Genomic DNA, 20,513 nt, shown 5'->3' with positions numbered 1-20,513 from the left:
GGCTGGTGTCTGTGCTGCTTTGGGCGTAAGGGGGGAAAAGCTCCGGGAGGCAGCAGATCCCCCGCTGCACGCATCCGCCTGGGGGCTGGAAATGGCTCTGGCTCCTCCGGCAAAGCCCCTGCGTGCTCCAGAGCCGTGCCTGCAGCAGGCACCCGCGGCATCTGGCTCCGGTTTGCTGGCGGCGATGGCGTGCGCAGAGCCCCAGCCCAGCCTTCTCCTTACCCTCCCCACGGCCCTACGTTTCCCCCCCCCGCTCAAAACCCCTCTTCTCTCCCCAGGCCACCGCTGGTTTCTCCAGGAGGGCCAAGAAACCCAACCCAGCTCGCCGAGCGTGGGCACCAGCTCCGGTAACACCCCGGGGTGCAACCGACCGCGGCTCAACCCGCTGGTTCTTAGGGAGGAGAGTGGCAAACGCCAGCTCGCAGCCCTCTCCTGCACCAGCCCGCAGGGGATCTGGCACCTGGGGGGCTCCGAGGCCAGCCAAGGACCCCCTGGGGACAGACCCCACAAGGGCTCCGGGTCCCCTGCTCTTCTCCTGGGGTCAGGGAGGAGGCAGCAGCGAGTGCAGCGACCTTTGAAGAAACAATCCGAGGTCATTTTCTTCCCTGCATGTCTCAGATTTACCCCAGGGGATGTCTTGCTGGATGACGCCCTCGGTGCAATTTTGGGGTGGAAAACCCAGAAGTGTGACCGTGACAGCAAAGCCCAGGTTCCACGCAGGGAAAGCCGCCAGAAACCCAAGGATCATTTTATCCTCGTCCTGTGGTTTGTGCCGGGGGATGAGTCAGGAGCTGGGGTTGGGAAGGGCTTCACAACCCAGCAAGCTCCCGATGGCCAAGCTTCACCGACTCCCCTGGCTGGGCACATCCAGAAGAGACAGAGAAATGGGGCCAGCTGGCTCCTCTTCCCCCTGTGCTCACGGTCCCAGCACCGCAGCGGAGAGCACCCCGAGGAACCCCCGCCGCTCCCACTGTCCCCACCGAGGCCACTTCCAGCCTCCCGGTGGCACTGGCAGAGCCGCTGCCCTCCGCACCCAGCTGCACGGGTTTTCCCAAAAAATGCCCTGCAAGGGTCCTAAAAAATGCCCTGCGAGGGTCCTAAACCCGCTGCAAGGATGAGGACCTCGCAATGACCCCCAGAAAGGATGAGGGCTCCAGGACCCCTTTGTAAAGACAGGAGCCCCCTCCGAAATCCTCACCTTCCCCTCCGCCAGGACAGGGACCCCACAGGGACCCCCTGGAGGTCTGGGTGCACTCTGTAAGGGTGCAGACCCCAAAGGGACCCCACAGGGACCTGCAGGGAGGGCAGGGTGGGGATGGCTGCGTTAGAAAAATGCACCGAGTGCCAAGTCCCTGGGTAAAACTGAGGCTGTGGCATTCCCCCGTGGCCTCCCTGCTCCTGGTGGAGCTGCGCCCTCCAGCACCACACGGCCCCATCCTGCCCTCCTGATCCCAGCAGGGCTCTGGCAAGCCCGAGCAGGGGCAGAAAGCAGTGAAATATGACCCAAAAAACGCTCTGAGTGCTGCACTGCAAAGGCAGGCCCCAAAACAAACACGCGCGCATGAAAAAAATCCTTCCCGGCTTAGCCTGCCCTCCTAAAAACACGGAATGACTTCGGAAAAGTGTGAGAAAAGAGGAGCTGCTCCCCCCGACAGGGGAAAAGCAGCAAAGGAGCAGTGGGGTGGCGTTTGCTGGCCAGAGCCGTGTCCCCACCGGCCCTACCAGGGCTTGGGGTCACGGTTCCTGGGGCTTTGCAATGCTTGAGAAGGGCTGAGCTCCCTCAAAAAGGGGCTGGATGATGAACGTGTGCTTGAAAACCCCTTGTGGAAGGGATGCACCTCACCAGGGCGCTTCAGCGCCCCGAATAAAAGAGGTTCAACTTCAGGTCGAAGAGAGATTATCAGTTACAAACTTTGCAGCTCTTCACAAGCCACGCTAACAACCAACCCCACTGAGAAAAGAACTGAAAACCACCCCCGGCCGTGGTGGCACAGCTGGGGACAGCCCCGGGGGGCTGCGGGGAAGGCGGTGACCGGGGGCCCGGTGCCCGTGCCGGGAATGCCGGGACCGGAGCAGCTCCATCCCCGGGGCTGTCTGAGAGCCATCACGGCTGCAAGCGAGCCTTTCCCATCCCCGATCGGATGGAAGAGGCATTTAGGGGAGGAAATAGCAGCTGCTCGTGACAAATAAACGTTCCCTCGTGTATACATCCACTCGGCACGACAAAGTCCATCGCTCCCCGGTCTCTGTGTGGCCGGAGCTCTGGTAGCACTGCGGATAAACACGGGGAAAACCAAAGAGCTCGGGAACGGCCCCGTGTAAACACAGCCCTTGGCTCTTTTTAACTCTGCTCAAAACTCTGCCTGCTTTGAAATCTCACATCTGGCCCGGCCACCGCCAGCCCTCCTGCCCGTAGGAAGAGAAAAATCTCGCGTGCCCTCTCAGCATCACCTGGGGGTGTCGAGCTCCGGGGAAATGGCGTCCGTAGGGGTTTTCTCCGCCCTGCCATTGTGGTGCTTTGTACCCAGCACCGTTCCCGGGCTGCAAATACTGTGCAGAGCAAGGCGGGCAGAAAAAAAAAAAATATATATATATATATAATACATATATAAATTCAGCAGCCAGGAAGGGCTTGCTGGGAAAAGCGTGGCTGGAGGTTGCGTGTGATGGAGGCTGTTTACAGCAGCTGGTGGGAGTGATAAATCTGGAGATGCTCAGCGTGAGTAACTGCTCCGGGAGCCTGCAGGGACGGGGATGGGATGGGGATGGGATGGGGGAAGTGTGGGGCTTGGCTGGGTTCCCTCGCGTGGCGAGCAGCACCCTCAGGCTCTGCGCCCAGAGCAGGAGGCACCCCAGCCCCGGCGTGCGGGTGGTTTCCCTGTTCGTGGCCGCAGCAGCCCCAGCCTTTATTCTTTTTCTGGCGATTCCCGAACCGACAGTGGGGCTGCAGCACCGGGAAGATTTGCTGCCACAGCACGGAGAAGTGCAGAGTCCTGCTGGGTCTCCTGCTCAGCACCCCTGGGCCCCACCGTCAGCGCCGTGCCCCGTGGCTTGGCATGGTGACCACCGAAAGACATCGCTCGCAAAGCAGAGAAACAAACCTCTTTTTTTTTTTTTTTTCTTTTTTCTTTTTTTAGGGGTTTTTCTTTCAGCCACAAACTGGCAGCTTCTGCAGCTGAACCGCAGCGAAACCAGGCCAGGTGGGAGCTGCTCTCGGGGACCCAAACCACCCGAATTTGCGGTCTGCCCGGCCCTGTCTGGTCTGCACGTGGCTGGCTCCAAAATCCTGGGACCTTTGCTCTCCTCCTCGCACGGGCCCAGCTCTTGAGACTGCTACCGGGGGTAAAAAGCTGATAAAAGGGGGTTGGTTTGCAGGAGAGATGGCAGCGGGCAGCGCGTGGGGCAGGGCGGGAGCGATACGGCACGCTTAGCCGTGGGTTGTAGCTTATAAAAGATGCTTATAAAAGATGCGGCCAGATGCTTGACATGGCTCTGACACTGTTTAGTCTCCTGGTTTGGAGGACTCGGATTGCTTTGGGAAATGCAGCTCGGCTGCTTTTCCCCACGGACTGCGTGGCTGGGGTGGCCGCGGATGTTTCCATGATTCAGAGGAACCCACTTCAAAAACCAAGCAGCCCGGCACGTGAAGCCCTCGTGGCTCCCCGGAGCGCTCACACGTCAGGCTGCGGGGCAGGGACCGGGCGGTCACCTCCCTCCCGACCCCCTGTGGGGGCTTTGCCATCACAGCAGGTTATATGGGCATAGGGGAAAGCCCTTGGTAATTTTTGGCTTCGATAATTTTTTTCGGCTTTGATGATTTTTTTCACGGGGTGGCACATCTCCAGTCCGGGGCACTGCTCTGTGGGTACCGAATCCCTCCCGCCAGCATCCGTGGCGCTGGCAGAGCCCTCACGGCCAAATTTCCCTGCTTGGGGAAAAAAGTGATTTTGTCTTCACTCAGCACGCAGCAGTCGTACAGGGAGAGGAAGCTGGGAAAACACAACCCTGCGTGCCTCAGCTGGATGCTCTTAGCGGGGAGGACTTTCTCCGGGGGCGAGCGCCGGGGCGGCGGGGGCTCGCCGTGCGCACGCAGCCCCGGAGCAAACAAACAAGCGGCGGCCTTGGAGGGTTTGCTCTCGTGCCGGGCGGCGGCGGCTGTATTTTTAGCTCCCTGCCCTCGCAGGGTTCACACAAATGTCCCCCTTGTGCTTTCAAGCAGCCGGAGATCCTCTTGCCAAGCCCGCCGGGTGTCCCCGCGGTTCGCTTTCCCAGCGCGGAGCATCCCCGCCATGTCCCCCCCGGGGCCGCCGGCTGAGCTGTGCCTCTGCCTCCCGTGTTCCTCCCTCCTGCATCAGGAGCCGTGGCCAGGTACGGGTGGGACAGGGAGCCCAGAGGAGCAAAAGCCCCCAATAAGCCAAAAGGCAGCACTTCTGGAGGTGCTGGGGGGGACCTCGACCGCTGCGGGGCTGCACGGAGCCACCAAAATCCAGGAAAATGAAAATAAACATAAATATCATTCATACATTGCAAAAAAAAAAGCTGAAAATATGGCCGCTGAGAAGTAATCCTGCTCGCATCCTTGTTGTTCCCAAGATCTTGTAGACCTCCCGTGATGGGCTGGATTGGGGACTTGTTGCTCCAGGCTCTGGCTGCAAGGCTGCGATGCTTGGGGTGCCCCGGCTGCTCCGGTGATGCCCCTGCTGAGTGGGTTCCAGGTAAAATGCAGCCTGAGCCCTGCCCTGGGGATGCCGGAGGAGGAGGGTGCTCGGTGTTGGTCCCTGGTGCTAAAAAGCGACTCGGAAAACCCAGGAAAATGGGTTCCAGAGGGGCTGGAAGCATTTCTTGTTAACGCACGGGGACGCAGAGAGCTGAGAACAGCTCCGGCCGGCCGGGCTCGCTGCCCCTGCCACGTTCCCACCCCCGAGCCTTGTCCCCTTCCGCCAAGCCCCCAGAGAGGGACGTGGGGCTCCGGCGGAGCTGCTGGAGCCCTGGGAAGGACAAGGCTCAGCCAGGAGCCCAAAGCAGCCAAGAAGCGGAGGGCTCGCTCGCTGCCAGCGCTCGGATCACCCGGCCCCGCGGCTCTCCGGAGGAGATATTCCAAAACAAGTCGGAAGCCAAGGGAAAATGAGCAAGCGAGAGGGAAACTCCCCTCCCGTCTTCCCTGCTGCTGGAAAAAAAGCCCAGTGTCCCCAAATTGCGGCACGGCGAGGCGCAGGGCCCCGCTCTCCTTGCGGGGGGACAGCCCAGGGGCGAGGCAGAGCCGGGCAGGGCTCTCTGCAGCCCTAGGGGGGCTCTGCGGGGGGCACAGAGCGGGTCCCCGTCCCCTCCCCGGCTCGGAAATGAGAAATCATCAAGGGAAGGGCACAGGCAGCGAGATGACACTTGGGCACGCTGCGTTTAAGCGGAGCAGATGCCGGCTGAGATGACGAGAGTCGAATTAATTTGGCTGCTCTAATGGCTCCTTCATGACGCTAATAAAAGCGGCGTTTTCTGCAGGCTCGTGGCTCAGGACACACTAATCTGGGGCTCTCCTGGGCCCTGCAGAGCTCTAATTTGGGCGCTTTTCTGGTCTGGCAGAGGACCCGGCAGCTTTTCTCCAGCTCTGGGGGTGACCCAGCGTGCCCAGTGGCCGGGGACACCGGGGCACAAGCCGAGAGGCATCGCTGATCGCTGCCGGGCTGGTGCCGGGGGACGGGAGCTGGAAGTCACCTCCCAGCCCCGCGCTTCCTGCTGGGGAAGCCACAAAGCTCCCAAAAAACGAGCGGGCAGCAATTAGCGGTCAGCAGCCGGGCTGGTGGCTGGCAGAGCCCAGCCTGCGGCGAGAATGGGACCGTCCCGTCCCGTCCCATCCCGTCCCGTCCCATCCCGTCTGTCCCCATGGATAACCCTGGGAACCTGTGGTCACGGCCCCCCGCTACCGCACGCCTCAGGGGGATGCAGCCCCCACCCCCCCACCCCCCCCGCAAAGCTTTGGGTTTTTCCATCCTTCGCATGCCCGGCAGCTTTTCCTGCTGCTTTAGGATTAAGCAACCGGTCCCGAAATTCCAGCGTGAGCAACCGTGTCACGACCAGCCGGGGAAACGAGCACGAGGACTCGCGGCCGTTCCCAAAGGGTTTCGGCTCCTCCTCAAGCCCCCACCCCGGGACACCGGGGGCTGTGCCGAGACCCCTGGCCCTGCCCTTTGCTGCGGCTGTGGGCACGGGTGGGGAAAAATATGGGGGGGGGGGGGCAACACATGTGGGCAGCGGGGAGAAGCCTCATGAATCCGGAAAGCCAGGGCTTTAATTAGTTAATTGCACGAGCAAGGAGCCAGTGCATGGAGCTAGCAGATGGGGGACGAGCAGCCCGTGCTGCAGCGCCGTGCTCACCCCCCCCCCCAAAACCCCCCCAGCTGCAGGAGCTGCCAGCAACCCATCTGCGGGGCTTGAGCAATAGCATCCCATGCCTGACATCTGCCCACACGCATTTCGGAGGCCAGTAAACTTCCTGTGGATATTGGCTGGCTGACAGACGTGACATAGATCCTGCCCTTTTTTTAGCCGTTGGGTTGGGTGGTGTTTTTTTTTTTTTTTTTTTTTTGGTGTTTTGATAACAGGTAGGAGCTTTGTCAGCCTCTCCCTGGCTTTGGGACCCAGGTGCCTGGGTAATGGTGAGACTCCCCACACCTCGGGTTGTTCTCCCCGTTCGTAGGGCTGCGGGCACGTCTCCCCTCTCAGCCCCTCTCTTCCCCCGTACCAGGGGGGTGCAGCCTCAGCACAAACCCACCACCACGACGCAGCCGGGTCCTTGGAATGACATTTATTACAGGAGGGTTTTTTTTCGCATTGCCGACACGGACGAACGCTCCAAATCTTTGCGCATTCGGGCTTTTTGAGCAGAGCTGCAGCTCTCGGACAGACAAGGCGCTCCACCTGCAGTAGCACGAAGACGCCACGGCTGGGGGATGCTGCAGCTCCCCAGCGGCAGCGGGACAAGCACCAGGACAAGCCCAGCGGTGGCTCGGAGGGTGGCAGTGCCACCGGGCAGGCCGGGTCCCCCCCTTGGGGAAGGCAGTGGGGTCTGGTGCTCCTTGCCCTGGTGGGACCCACGAGGATGAGCCCTCCTCCTTCACACCAACCCCAAACCCATCGGCAGCATCGCCCTGGGCATGGGTGAGACGCGTGGCTGCGACCAAAACCTCCTGCTCCCAGCCAGGCTCTGTATTGCCGCAGGACAAAGAAAGCTCCTTGCAAAACGGGAGCTGGGAGAGGCCCCGTGGTTCCCCATGCCGTGGCAGCACACAGAAAGGCCAAAGCTCTGCTTCTTTCTGCCCGGCGCCCCTCGGACACGCTGGGCTGGCACCGACCGGAGCCTAAAACTGCTGGGAGCGGGGGGACAAACAGACACGGACGCACAGAGCTACACCCCATAAAGTGCTTTTCCTTGGGCAAGCAGGCTGCCAGACAAAGGGGAAAGAAAGAAGAGGGGCAAAAGCTTCTTCCTCCCCTACATAGCAGCTGCCTCCTCTCCTGCCTGGTCCCCGGGTGCCTGAGGCCAGGGCTGAGCCAGCCGCCCCTACAGGACCCGCGCCTCCACGAGCAGACCCCGGGGACGCGGCTTGGGAGGAAAGTGGCAAAAGGCACACGGGCTGTGCCCCATTTCCCCAGCAGTCCCATCCTGGGGGATGCGGGTGGAAGGGGCAGGAGGTGGCTGGAGATGCTCAAAGCCCCATAAACGGCCCCTTTGGCCAGCCACAGCCATGCACGCAGCGGCTGCGGTGTCCCAGCAAGTCACCCCATAATTCAGCCCCTCTCTGATGTGTCCGAATGCGGCGTGCATCCATCGCAGGGCAGGAATGGCCCTGTCTCATGGCAGTAGTGACATCCAGGTGCTCCGGTCCCATCCCACAGCGAGCACTTTCTGCCCTGTGCGACCCTGCACCGGCTTCGCGCAGCTCCCCGGACACGCGGCGGCACCGGGGACAGCCCCGTCCCACCCTACAGCGGGGACGTCTCTTAGGGGCCATAAAACTTCGGTAACACCTGCGAGGGCTGCACCGCACCCCAGCCAGCCCAGCCTGGCAGATGTCTCCTGGCGGATCTACTGCCCGCTGGGGTCCAGCCTTGTCTCCAGTTTCGTCTTTGCGGGGGACGGGGTGTGCACGTCCTGGCTGCCGGGGGACAGCTGGCAGCACAGCACCGAGCGCAGGACCCGCAGCACCGGCGGCCGCAGGATGGCGAAGACCCAAGGGTCGAGGATGGGGTTGATGGAGAGGAACCTCAGCGCCAGGAGATCCCAGTCGTAGTTCTTGCCCTTGCTGAACTTGTTCATGTAGGCGCAGACCTGCAAAAGAACAGCGGGGGAAAATAACGCCGGGTCTGCTCTCCCAGGGGCCACGTACAGCACGCTTTCTGCTTCCACCGGCTTAAATGAATTTCCTGCAAATGAAAGCCAGGTCTGTGCTCAGCGAGGCTTCGCCGAGCCCAAATGCAATTAAGCCGGCGGCTGGTTAAGGACGCGGCGAGCGGTGCGCAGGTCTCGCCGGGAGAACCTGCGGCTGCACGGGATGGGTAAAGGCACGGGACGCATCGGGTGCGGGGTGCTGAGCCGCCCCGGTGCGGTGCTTCCTGGCGTGTGCCGACTCATAGCGGCTTACGGGGCTTCCTGGAAGGGTGACTCAGCACGCCTTACTCACCCCATCGCCACCCCCTCGCTCCCACGCCGCGGGGATGCTCGGATGGGGAGCCGGGGGCACGGGGGGGTGCGAGCGTCCCCGCTGCGCCCGGGGTCCGCCGGGTACCGCTCGGGGACGGCAGCGCTTGCCAGCCTGCCCCGGGCTCGGGGATTTTTTTGGGGGAAGGGTTCGTGGCTCTGTGGGCTGGCAGTGTCTGGGTTCGTGTGCTGCTCCTCGGAGGGTGGGTGCTGTGGGCCAGAGGAGAAAGTGTCACACCCAGGAGGCAGCGTTTGGCGGCTCCGTTTGAGACGATGCCAAAGCGCTGCCCAAACGCAAAGCCACGTGGGAGCCGGGCAATGGGAAAGGAAAAGCCGCCGCGTTTCGGGACAAGGCTGAGAGCTGCCACCACGGGGCCCATGGGATCCCCATCAGCGGCACTTTCCCACCCCGCCTGTCCTGAGCAGACCCGGCCAAGGGGTCCCGCTGCCTAATGACCGCGGCATCCAGAGCTGGGCTCCTCCAGGCCGCCGGGAGAGCCGCCCGGCACGCGTGGGCCCATTGACGGGAGCTCTCAGGATGTTGAGTCTGGTTCCTGGGATGCTTGCGAGCTCCCGGACATCGCCGCTTTGTCTTTTCTCTCTCTTAAAACCCAGACAGCCTGGCTTGGCTACAGGCTGCGGTCGTTTTCTTTTCCCTCGGGACTCTTCCTTCTGTGAGTGCAAAAGGGAAGGTAGCGTCCATTTAAGTCCACGAGCACAAAATTAGTGCTGGCAGCACGCCCGACCTTAGTGGGGCTCGCTTCTAATGGGAACTAAACGACGGCAAAGGAGCCTCCCATCGCCGCAGGGCTCGCACACACGGCAAGGCTCCGCGCCTCCCGAGCCGCGGCCGGAGGCGATGGGGAGCACGCGACGCCGCCGGCGGTGAGATGCAGCCCGGAGGGGTGAACAGCAGCCCCCAGGTGAGGAGAGCACGGGGCAGTGTGCCTACACGGCCCCGGTACGCGCTGCTTGCCTCCCAGCCCAGCCCAGCGGGGTTTCCTCCATCCCCATCCCCACCTTTCCGTGCCTCGCTCCTCGCCCTGCCACCGCTCGCACCTCCGCGGCGAGCGCACGTGGCCCTTGGGGATGGTGGCCCCAGGGGACATCGGCGTGCCTGGGACATGCGGTGCCACCCCGCCTGGCCTCGAAGCCTCTGTGGGAGGGGATGGTGGCCCCAGCACTGGGGATGTGCGGGAGAATCCCTCGTTCCCCGCGAGCATCGTGAACCGCCCGCGGTTTGCGGCAGACCCAAGGTCTCCCGAGCTTTGGGAAGGAGCTCGAATTTTGGGCCGTGGAGTGAGAAGGGAGCCTCACAACAGGAGAAATAGGGATGCTGGGGAGGGGACTCACCCCCTGGGAGAGGCCGTGGCACTCACCGTGAAGGGCAGCGAGCAGATGACGAAGGTGATGGTCATGATGGCGAGGAGCAGGAGGTGGTCGATCTCCTCGGCCATGGAGAACATGCACCGCCCGCCGCCCCCCGCCGCCCGGGGCTGCTCCGGCGTGGCCAGCCGGCGGGTCTTCTGCCCCCGGCGGTGCATGCGGGCCAGGTTGCTGATGACGCTGAGGTTGCAGAGCAGCACCGAGAGGATGAGGAGCAGGAGCAGGGTGGCGTAGAGCAGCGAGAAGGTGACGTGCATCCCGGCCGCCTCCGCGCCGCCGGCGTGCCGGCCGTCGTCCAGGTACATCTGGATGAAGCACCAGGTGCCGGGGCAGTACTGCACGTAGCGCCCGAAGCCCACCAGCGGCAGGGAGCAGAAGGCGGCGGCGAAGGTGTAGATGGCGGGCAGGGCCACCAGGCCCGTGCGGGGGCTGAGGAAGCGCTCGTAGAAGTAGGGCCGCCCCAGCGCCAGGCAGCGCTCCAGCGCCATGGCGAAGAGGATGAGCATGGTGGCGAGGCCGAAGAAGCTCATGGAGAAGCCGAAGTAGAGGCAGATGTGCCCTCCCCGCGCCAGGGCGGTCAGGGTGAGGTTGCGGTGGTAGGAGGCCAGCACGAAGGGGCTGACCGAGCAGGTGCCCAGCAGGTCGGTGACCACCAGGGCCAGCACCAGGACGTGGAAGAGGGAAGGCGGGCGGGCGCGGGGCGGCCGGCGGCAGCGCAGCAGCAGCCCCAGGGCCAGCAGGTTGCCCAGGAGCCCCGCCGAGAACATCAGGGCGCTGACCAGCGGCCGGGCCCCGGCCACCAGCGCCTCGCCGCGCTCGCACGGCTCCCGGCCCGTCCCGTTCATCGCCGCCGCCCGAATGCGCCTCCGCCGCCCGACCGCACCCCCCCCGCCCCCCCCTCCGGCCCCGCGGCGCCGCCCCCCCTCCCGGGCCGCCCCGCCCCGGGGCCGGGCCCCAGCCCCGGGGATGCTCCGGGAGTCCCCGGGGATGCTTCGGGAGCCCCCGGTTGCCGGCGAGCCCCGGGGGTGCTTTGGGAGCCCCCCGCTCCCCGGGCGGCCGGCCCCCCGGTTGGGGTGCCCGGGTGGCCGAGGGGTGCGCGGGGGCGCGGGGGGAGCCCCCCCTTTCCTGCCCCACTGCTGCTCGCCCTGGGGACCCCCCAGCTGGGTGGGAGCCCAGAGGGGCGGGGGGAAGCCCCCAGCCCTCAGCCTGCCCCGGGGGGGCTCGCCCAGCCCAAGCAGCAGCCCCAGGAAACCTCCTTGGGCCGGTGCCGCTGGGCGCACAGGATGGCGCAGGGAGCCTCGCCGCTGCGTCGCATTTCCCCTGGCACGACCCCAACCCTCTCCCCGCTTTGCCCCTGCCCTTGGCCGCCGAGCACGGAGCCAGCCCAGGCAGGACGCGGGTGCACCCCTTTATCCGTGCCCTAACGGGGGCCCGTCCCCACCCGGGCCCCCCCCCCCCCCCCAACAAAAGCCCGTTGAGACACGGCGGCGTTGCTCAGCTCCGGCGTGGGCACGCCGCTTGCTGCCACGCTCGCGTTTTCACCGTTGCTTTTGAAAACTCCCTTTGGTAACAGGAACTTCGTAAAGGAAACACGATTGAAGGCAAACTCCAGCGGAGGGGCGAGATGCGGTTTGCGACAGCACCTTCGCTTCCGACGCGTGGCTCCCGTTCCTCGGGCTGCTTCTGCTGGTCGCACGGCCGGAGAGGCTCCTTCAGTGTGCCATCACCTCCTGGTGACAGGCCACCGCAGCCCTCCGCGGTCCCGTGGCTGAGTGCGAGGGATGTGATGGAGGGAAAGAGGTTTTTAGCGTGCTTGTGGGACAGGAAAATGCCCGTCCCAGGACCTCTGCAGCCCCCTGTGGGGCTGATCCCGCTGAGCACCGATGCCCACGGACACGTCCGACGTCGGGAGCCGTCCCACCAGCTTCCCAGGCTGCTGAGGGCTGGATGCGGCCCTGCCACGCTCAGCCCCCCAAAAAGCCCACAAAAAGCAGATTAAAACGGTGGCCAGGGCCAAATCCTGGCCTGGTCGGTGTAAGCGGCCCGGGGAGGCTGCGGCGTGCGCTTTACGAGCAGAAGCCCTCCCGCGGGGTGGCTGCCCCAGGGCTCTTGCCAGCCTCCCACTCCTCTCTGGTGTTTGCTATCGCAGCTCAGGAAGGGCTTTTGGCAGGTTCTGGAGCTCATTTTCCTGGCAGCTAATGGAGCCTTAAATACCCATCTGGGGCTTCGGGCTTCTCAACCGACAGTTGCCTCTGAGGGGATATTTTTGCAGTTATAGGAAAACTGCTGGGCTTTTTTGTTTTTTCCTCCCTGTTCTGAGCTCAAAACCAGGAACATGCCACTTGGTACAATCTGTCCATTTCTTGGGAAGTGTTTGTTTTCCCCCTTCTGCTTCCATGTTTATCTCCATGTGTCCCGCGTCTAACAAGGAGCATATGTCTTCCCGGGGGTCGTTGGCATCATTTTCCCTAAGAGGAGATTTATGGGGCTGTCCCACTCGGAGAAGAGCTCCGGGCTTGGAGGAGCGCTGCGTGAATTTCACATAAACCCTGGGGCCAGGAGGACGCAGCCCCTGGGGTGCTCTGCCCCGGGGCTGGGGAGGCGCTGGGACCGTGCTCCATCCGCGGCGGGTTTTAAATAAGGAGACCCGCACGGGTGGGTTTCGAGCCTTTTAAATCAAAAGCCCGTCTGTTTAGAAAACCCAGACACTGTTTTCCTTCCAAAGAAAATCCAGACGTTTTCCCAAAGCATTCCCAGCCCCGACGCTTCTCTGGTGCACCAGTGCTGGAAGCAGCCTGGCTCAGCAGCTGCTCGAAGCCGGGCTGAGCACCAGCGGCGCAGGTACATGTTCCTGGGCCCTGGGGAGTGCCAGCACCTGGGTGCACGGGTTAAAAAAATGCAAACCGCTCACTGGCTCGTGGTGTCGTACAGCCCGCGGGCTGAGCGCCCTGGCTCGGGTGCCTGGCAGCCGCGGCGCTGCAGCCTGCCCAGGCACGCGGCTTCCGACTTCGGGAAGGGCTTAAAAATGCAAGCAGACAATAAAAAAAAGGGCCCCGTGCAAGAACTAGGCATGTTGCTGGGAAATGAGCTTTCTGCGAAGCTGCGCCTGGATTTCGTGAGCTGAAAAAAAAATAAAAAATAAAAAATCGGCTGCGCTCAATTTATGTCCAGGCCACAGGGTTAGGTGACGCTGGGGACATTGACACCAGAGACACCCTGATCACAGGAGGGGGCAGCTGGCGGTGCCGGAGGGTTGTGGGCACCAGGCAGCAGCTCCAAAAGGAGCATCGCTGGCTCGAGCCACTGCAGCATCTCCTGCTTGCCTCCATAAAGCAGCGGATCCGTCCCTTTGCGCCTCGCTGGCACTGCAGCACCCTGGTGCAAAGGGGCCCGCCGGGAATTGCTGAGCACCAATGGCCAGGGGCAGGACCTGCAGCCCTCACCCCTGCAGCCAGCCCCGAGCATCTTTGCTTTATTGGGACCTTTAGAACTAAACGGCAGGTCTCAGGGATCGATTTATTTATTTTCGGTGCTCGGTCATAGGAAAAGGCTCTGGGTTTTGACTCCTGAAGCCCCCAGCCGGGCAAGGGCACGCCTTGGGGCACAAAGCAGCGGGCTGCCGAAGGGGTGGGCTGGAGGGGAGAGCGCAGCCCCCTCCTCGCAGCTTGCCTTGCTCTGTCCCGCTGAGAGCCCAGCCCTGGCTGGGGACGTGCTGCCATCTCTGGAGAAGACAGCAGCACGGCAGCCCCACGGCCCCAAAATGCAGCCGAGTTTCGGATCCCAGCGGCGTGAGGCTTCGCCAGCAGCTGCTGGGGTTCCCCCGCTGTGAGCAGGGAAAGGGCACCCATGAAAAGCGCCGCCGAAGCCAGGAGAGCACGCTGAAGTCTCCAGGATCCCCCGGGGAACCTGAACAGGGAGCAGGGAGCCTCCAGGGATGGGGTCGGGGAGGCAGGGGCAGGGGTTGGGGTCACCCCACTGCCCCGCAAGCCCCCCCAAAACGGGGACATTTCCTTCCTCCGGTGATGAGCGCACGGACGAGTCAGGCAGCGCGGCGCACGCATCACCTAGGGGCTCGGATGGAGTCTGCATCCACGCACCTTAATAAAAACCCTGATTTATTTTAATTTAATTGCTCTCATTTCGCACTGAGCACAGTCCCAGGTTCTACAGACACGCAGTCAGCACCCGGCTCGCGGCACCAGCTCGCAGCCTGCTTCGGCACGCTCTCCAGGATAGAATCCTGGTGGTGGCACGGCTCGTGCCAGCCCGGTCCCCCCGTCCTGAGAGGGTGCACGGAGCCACACGGCGGGGGAGATGCCAGCCCAGGGGCCGGCAGGAAGGTTTTTCAGAGCTGCTATCCCAGCCGGTGCCCATCCTGCTGCGGAGATCAGTCCGGTGAAAGCCGTGGCGCTGCCTCGGTGCCGCTCCTGAGCTCGCAGGGTCCCACGTGCGCCGTCTCCGAGTCGGTAACGTGCGAGGAATAGGACACCGATACGCAGACCAGTGCTCAGTTCAGTCCTTTTTTCGCAGAAAACCCCGCTGCGGGGCACAGACCGGGGAACCTGCAGGGCCGGGGGTGCCACCCCGAGGACCTCCAGCAGCGCGCCGCCAGCCTGCCCTTCCCTCCCGCCGGCAGAGCCTGGCAGGTCCCAGAGCCGGAGCACAAGCGATCAGGTCACCTCCAAAAAGCCCCAAGCTATATTTACCCGAGTTGCTTCCTTCAAAAGGAAAATCGGTTTGACAACAAGAGTAAATACCGCGTGAGAACTGGCAGGAACACGGCTACACCTTGCAAGGCTTGGCTAAAGAGAGGGAGAGAAGTATTTGCCCTGTCTCCTCCAAGGACGCTAAGCAGACGGGGACTCGGGTTATCGTATTTTTTTTTGTCCTAAATGGTCACTCGAGGCAGATGTTAAACAAGCCCCAGTTAATACACGTGGTTGAGGGGAAATGGAGCTTTCATTAAAACGATCTGTTGCTCGCATGCTTGCACCGCTAGGTTATACATCCTGGGCTCTGCTTTTTCTCTCGCTTGCCGCTCTTATTAAGAAAGGGTATCGTCATAAATACCGCGTTAAAATAATTACGGCAGGACCGGCAGCCTCCCACGGCACAGCTGGGCGCAATCGATTCTCCAGAGCAGAGCCACCGCGGGGAAATCACAAGCCCTGAGCCGAGGAGGGGCTGGGGAGCTGCCCCCATCCTCCTCCCCGGGGCACCCCGAGGCACCCCAGGGACAGCGCGGGGGCTGTGGCCGGCCCCGGGGACAACCCCATGGGCTCTCTGGGCATCGTGTGCGGGATGAGGAGATGGAGCAGGGCCCCGAACCACTTTTATTCGAGGGGGGAGGCAGGAGTCTCTCCATCCCGTGTGCTCCTGCTGCCTGCCAAAGCGCTGCCCTGGCGCCCCGCACCAAACTCCTCGTGCCCTCCCGGAGCCGTGCGCTCCCCAAACTCTCCACCGAGTGCTGCAATATCCGCAGGTCCCCGGGAGCACCCCCCCGGCCCCGGTTCCTCCCGCGGGTGGCACGCATCCCCGGGGACGGAACAGGGCAGAAACGCCGCGCGCCCGCCCTGCCGTCACCAACCGGGCGCCGTCCCCGCGCTGCTCGGGGCCGAAGGCTCGCTCCTCATCTTCACCAGCTCCCGCGGCCCCGCCGCGCTCAGGGGAAGACGAGCTGCGGGGCGTCCGTCCTGCGCCAGCCCAGCGGGCAAAACCGGCCGTCCCCCTCTGGCCCCGGTCCCTTTAGGGTGGCCCTGCGGGAGCCGAGGCGGCGGCAGAGCCTGCGGACGAACATGCGGAAGACGGAGGTGCGGAAGATGATGAAGACCCAGGGGTCGACGATGGAGTTGACGGAGAGGAAGCGCAGGGCGCTGAGGTCGGCGTTCTCGTTGAAGTCGGCCGCGAATGCCCCCATGTACGCCCGGATCTGTCCGAAAGAGGCGGCTTCAGCAAGGCCGGGCAGAAGGATCCGGCCCCCGGGGCGCTGTGAGGCTGGGGGGGGCAATGAGGGTTCCCACCCTACCCACCTGCGGGACCCCCAGCCCCAGAGAGGATTTGGGGGAGGATTTCGGGGAGGATTTTCCCCAGGTCAATAGATCCAGTGCGGTTCAAAGGGACCCGGCACCTCGGGGATGGGACGGGGGGGATTCGGGGGGGGGCTACTGAAGGGTGTAACGCAGTGCACCGACCTCCCTGGGAGTGGGCAGGGTGCGGGGAGATGGTCCAAGGGGTTAAAGCAGTGAAGCGACCCCCCCGCACCTCTGGGACGAGGTGGTGGTGATGGGGGGGGGGGGGGTATGAAAAGGGAACTGAAGCACTGACCCGACTGCCCACAGAGGGGGTGGGGGGGGTTAATTAAAGGGATTAAGACAATGACCCGAGACCCCTGACACCTCCGGGATGGGGTGGCTGTGATGGGGGAATTAATTAAAGGGATTAAAACAATGACCCGAGCCCCCTGACCCCTCTGGGCTGGGGTGGTGGTGATGGGGGGGGTAATTAAAGGGCTTAAGGCAATGACCCGAGACCCCTGACACCTCCAGGATTGGGTGGCGGTGATGGGGGGGTTAATTAAAGGGATTAAAACAATGACCCAAGCCCCCTGACAACTCCAGAATGGGGGGGGGGGTGGTGATGTGGGGGGGTTATTCAAAGGGATTAAGGAAATGACCCGAGCCCCCTGAAACCTCTGGAATGGGGTGGTGATGATGGGGGGGAGGGGGGTTAATTAAAGGGATTAAAGCAATGACCTGAGCCCCCCGACACCTCCAGGATGGGTCGGTGGTGATGGGGGCGTCATTCCAGGGATGTTATAGCGATCGCCAGACCCACGGGAGGGGGTGGGGGATATTGAGGGGAGGGGGGGGGGGGGCAAAGCAATGACCCGACCCCCCCGACACCTCTGGCACAGGGTGGTGGCGACGGGGCGTTATTCCATGGGGCTTAAAGCAAGGAGCTGCCAACCCTTGGGACGCGGGGTGGTGCGGGCGGGTGTTTGGGGGGGGGGGTAAACGCAATAACCCACCCCCCCCGGACAGGGCGATGGTTAAGCGGGGGATATTCCGGGGGGGGGCAGCAATGCAATAACCTGACCCTCGGGGGTGGGGTGGTGGGGAGGGGGGGTACTTGGAGGGGACTAGAGCGAGGTGTTCGGGGGGGGCACAAAGCAACCCGAGGGCGGGTTTCACCGCGGGGGGGGGGGGCACGGGGGGGCCAACAACGAGCCGGGGGGGGGGGGGCGGAGGGGGGGGGGTGGGGTCGGGGTTTGTACTCACGATGAGCGGCAGCGAGCAGACGGTGAAGAGCACGGTCATGAGCCCCAGCAGGACGAGGTGGTCGAGCTCCTCCATGCGGGGGGGGCGGCGGCCGGGGGGGTCGCGGCTCCGCGGGGGGGCTGCCTGCGGGCCATGCCGTAGAGGTGCCGCATGCTGCTCACGTTGCAGGCGCCGATGGCCAGCACCAGCACCCCCATCAGGCTGGCGTAGAGCACGGGGAAGCCGAGCTGGCCGGCCCCCCCGCCGGCCATGCGGATGAAGCACCAGGTGCCGGGGCAGTACTGCATGGGGACCCCGAAACCCAGCAGCGGGAGCGCGCAGAAGAGCGCGCACAGCCCCGCCGCCGCCGGAGCCAGCGCCGCCCCCAGCCGTCGGGTGAGGTGCCGCCGGTAGAAGTAAGGGTGGCCCAGCGACAGCCAGCACTCCAGGGCCATGGCGAGCAGCAGCAGGGTGGGGGCCAGCCCGAAGAAAGCCATGAGGAAGGCGAAGAGCTGGCACAGGGCTCCCGGCTCGCCCTCGGCTCGCCCGCCGGGCGAGCCCAGCTCGCTCAGGCTGCGGTTGTAAGCGTACGCGGCCAGCACCATGGGGCTGAGCAGGCACTTGCCCAGCAGGTCGGTGACCGCCAGCCCGCTCACCAGCACGTAGAAGGCGGACACCCTCGGCGGGCGACCGCCGGGCGAGCGGGAGCGCCGTCGGTGCTGGCCCAGCAGCAGCAGGGCGAGCACGTTGCCCAAAAGGCCGGCCCCGAACAGCACCGAGCTGGGCACCGCCGACTGCCCGCTCTCGATGAAGCGGCTGCCCCGGCACCGGTAGCCCTCGCTCGCCATCGGGCTGCCGCCCTCGCCTTCCTCCTCCTCCTCCTCCTCCTCCTCCTCTTCCTCGCCGCCGACTGGCCCGGCCCGGCGCGGGGAGGGAGGCACCGGGGTTGGGGGGGGGGCGGCGCGGAGAGGCTCGGGGCGGCCCCCGGGGCGGCTCCTGCCCGGCTGCTGCCCGCCCCGGGGCTGGGGGGGGGGGCACGGCTGGGAAACGGGGGGAGTTTCGGGGGGAAACGGGGGGGGGGAAGGGGGTGAGCCTGCTGGGGGGGTGGGAAGGGGTCGGGGGGTGAGCTGCGGGGGGGGCTGGGGGGTGGGAAGGGTCGGGGGAGGGGGGAGAGCTCCTGGGGGGTGGGGGGGTGGGAAGGGGTGGGGGGTGAGCTGCCGGGGGGGCTGAGGGGTGGGAAGGGGTCGGGGGATGAGCTCCTGGGGGGGCTGGGGGGGTGGGAAGGGGTCGGGGGATGAGCTGCTGGGGGGCTGGGGTGTGGGAAGGGGTCGGGGGAGAGCTCCTGGGGGGGCTGAGGGGGTGGGGGGGTGGGAAGGGGCCGGGGATGAGCTCCTGGGGGGGCTGAGGGGGGTGGGGGGGTGGGAAGGGTCGGGGGAGAGCTCCTGGGGGGGCTGAGGGGGTGGGGCGGTGAGCTTCTTGGGGGCTGGTGGGGTGGGAAGGGGTCGGGGTTGGGCTTCTGGGGGGCTAGGGGTATGGGTAAGTTGGGGAGAGAGCTCCTGGGGGGGCTGAGGGGGTGAGGGGTGGAGGGGGTGAGCTTCTGGGGGCTGGTGGGGTGGGAAGGGGTCGGGGATGAGTTTCTGGGGGGGCTAAGGGGGTAGGGGGGTGAGCTTTTGGGGGTGCGGGTAGGGGGCATGATTAGCTCCTGGGGGGCTGGGGGGGTGGAAGGGGTCGGGGATGAGCTCCTGGGGGGGGCTGGAGGTGGTGGTGGTGGTGGGGGTGGGCTTCTGGGGAGCTGAAGGTGAGGGTAGGGGTTGGGGGTGAGCTTCTGGGGGGGTTGGAGGTGAGGGTAAGTTGGGGGGAGAGCTTCTAGGGGGGCTGAGGGGGTGGGAAGGGGTCGGGGATGAGCTCCTGGGGGGGCTGAGGGGGAGGGGGGGGAGCTTCTGGGTGGCTGAGGGGGTGAGAAGGGGTCGGGGATGAGCTACTGGGGGGTGGGAAGGGGTCGGGGATGAGCTCCTGGGGGAGGTTAGGGATGTGGGTAGGGGTCAGGGATGAGCCCCTTGAGGGTCCCGGGGCAGGGGACAGGGGCTGAGCCCCCAGGGGATCACAGACTGGGCCCCTGGGGTGATCAGGGCTGTGCCCCCGGTGCAGGGGTAGGTAACGGGGTCGGGACCAAGTCCTTGGAGGGGACTACGGGGTAGAGGGCTGGTGTCGGGCCCAGCTGCTGCACCGGTGTAAAGCAGGCCAGGAATGGGCAGAGTTCCCCACGAGGCATTCACTGCAGGGCTCCGTCTGCCCCCCAGCCCCTCCTACCTGCCCCCCATCGCTCCTACAGCACCCCGTGTGCCTGCCACGGCGTGGGACCGCTGCTGAGCCCCCCGTGCAGGGTCCCAGCCCCTCCGTGCCCGCGGCAGAGCCCGGCCGTGGCGGGAGCAAGCTTTGGGCGAAGCCCCCAGCGCCTCTTGCAGGAAGAGCAGCGGCCCCTCCGGCCGCAGCAGCGCCGCTGCCTAGCGCATACCGCAGCTCGCAGGATACATGTGATGATGAATAAGCACGAAACCACGGCTGTCTGCTTTCGGGCCCCTTTTTGCGACTCTAGACGAGCGTACGAGAAGCGCAGGGAAGTATCAAGATGACAGGAGGGGTGGGAAAGGCGCTCGGTGCCCGGCCCAGACATCTGCGCTGGCACGTGTTAGCGGTGGGCTGGGTTTCTCGGGCAGCGGGCAGGGTCCCATCCAGCCACCTCCGGCAGAGAGGGCGCCGAGAGTTTGTGCTCAGGGAGACATGAAGGTAAACCTCGCCGCCGCTCGGCGTTTTCGCACGTGTGGGCGTTGAAGTGCTGCCCTCGCTAGGGCTGAACGCAAACAGGGCGAGTGCTTCCGCCCCGGGGACCTGGTGGGAAGAAATGCAGCCTGCGTGGGGACGGCCGCCGCGGGTGATGTCCTCCCGGTGGGCACGTCGAGAAGAAACACGCTGCCTTCTTCAGCGCCCCTGATGTCAGCTCCTTTCGGACGAAGAGCATCGCCGTGGGGCTCCACGTGGAGCCTCGTGGCGCTGCGGAGCACGGCACCGACTTTTTGGTGGCAGCCCCCCCGCCCGGAGCCCTCCGCGGCGCCGCAGCCCGGGGAGCTCAGCCCATGCGTCAGCTTTTCGTGGCCGTCCTGGTGGCCCTGCTCCTTGTC

General features: G+C 64.6%; 2 protein-coding genes and 1 long non-coding RNA gene across 5 annotated transcripts; 1 reads left to right on the top strand and 2 right to left on the bottom strand.

Annotated features, from left to right (window-relative positions):
• Positions 1-2,594: 2,594 nt before the first annotated feature.
• LOC121070816 lies at positions 2,595-4,548 on the top strand. Its single transcript, XR_005820236.1, has 2 exons — positions 2,595-2,719; positions 3,138-4,548. It is a non-coding gene; the product is annotated as an uncharacterized LOC121070816 (long non-coding RNA).
• A 2,236-nt stretch (positions 4,549-6,784) lies between these two features.
• PTGER2 (prostaglandin E receptor 2) lies at positions 6,785-10,992 on the bottom strand. 3 transcript variants are annotated; one of them, XM_040559062.1, is made up of 3 exons: positions 10,072-10,991; positions 9,121-9,364; positions 6,785-8,323 (listed from the first exon to the last, which is right to left on the bottom strand). In XM_040559062.1, the coding sequence occupies exons 1-3, from the start codon at positions 10,921-10,923 to the stop codon at positions 7,701-7,703; spliced, it is 1,719 nt and encodes a 572-aa protein (XP_040414996.1). In that variant the 5' UTR covers positions 10,924-10,991; the 3' UTR covers positions 6,785-7,700. The 3 variants fall into 3 exon arrangements, with proteins under 3 accessions (XP_040414996.1, XP_040414997.1, XP_040414998.1); XM_040559063.1 differs by having other exon boundaries at positions 6,785-9,364; positions 10,072-10,992; XM_040559064.1 differs by lacking the exon at positions 9,121-9,364 and having other exon boundaries at positions 10,072-10,989.
• A 3,184-nt stretch (positions 10,993-14,176) lies between these two features.
• Positions 14,177-18,265, bottom strand: PTGDR (prostaglandin D2 receptor). The gene is given in 3 exon segments (XM_040559065.1): positions 14,177-16,007; positions 17,356-17,474; positions 17,477-18,265. Coding segments are annotated over 3 exon segments (1,092 nt in total). The 5' UTR covers positions 18,183-18,265; the 3' UTR covers positions 14,177-15,740.
• Between the last annotated feature and the right edge of the window lie 2,248 nt (positions 18,266-20,513).

This window comes from Cygnus olor, chromosome 5 (genome assembly GCF_009769625.2).
Source record: "Cygnus olor isolate bCygOlo1 chromosome 5, bCygOlo1.pri.v2, whole genome shotgun sequence".
In the NCBI taxonomy this organism is placed as follows: domain Eukaryota; kingdom Metazoa; phylum Chordata; class Aves; order Anseriformes; family Anatidae; genus Cygnus; species Cygnus olor.
This window is presented reverse-complemented; position numbering and strand designations above follow the sequence as displayed.

Excerpts from the sequence above, each read along its gene's own strand:
- PTGER2 (XM_040559062.1), bottom strand. The coding sequence starts at position 10,923 with ATGAACGGGACGGGCCGGGAGCCGTGCGAGCGCGGCGAGGCGCTGGTG. Across the intron at positions 9,365-10,071 it reads TCTGCTCGCTGCCCTTCACG|AAGGAAGAGTCCCGAGGGAA; the intron begins GTGAGTGCCACG and ends TTGCACTCACAG. Across the intron at positions 8,324-9,120 it reads CAGCGGGACCCCTTGGCCGG|GTCTGCGCCTACATGAACAA; the intron begins GTCTGCTCAGGA and ends GTTCTTTTGCAG.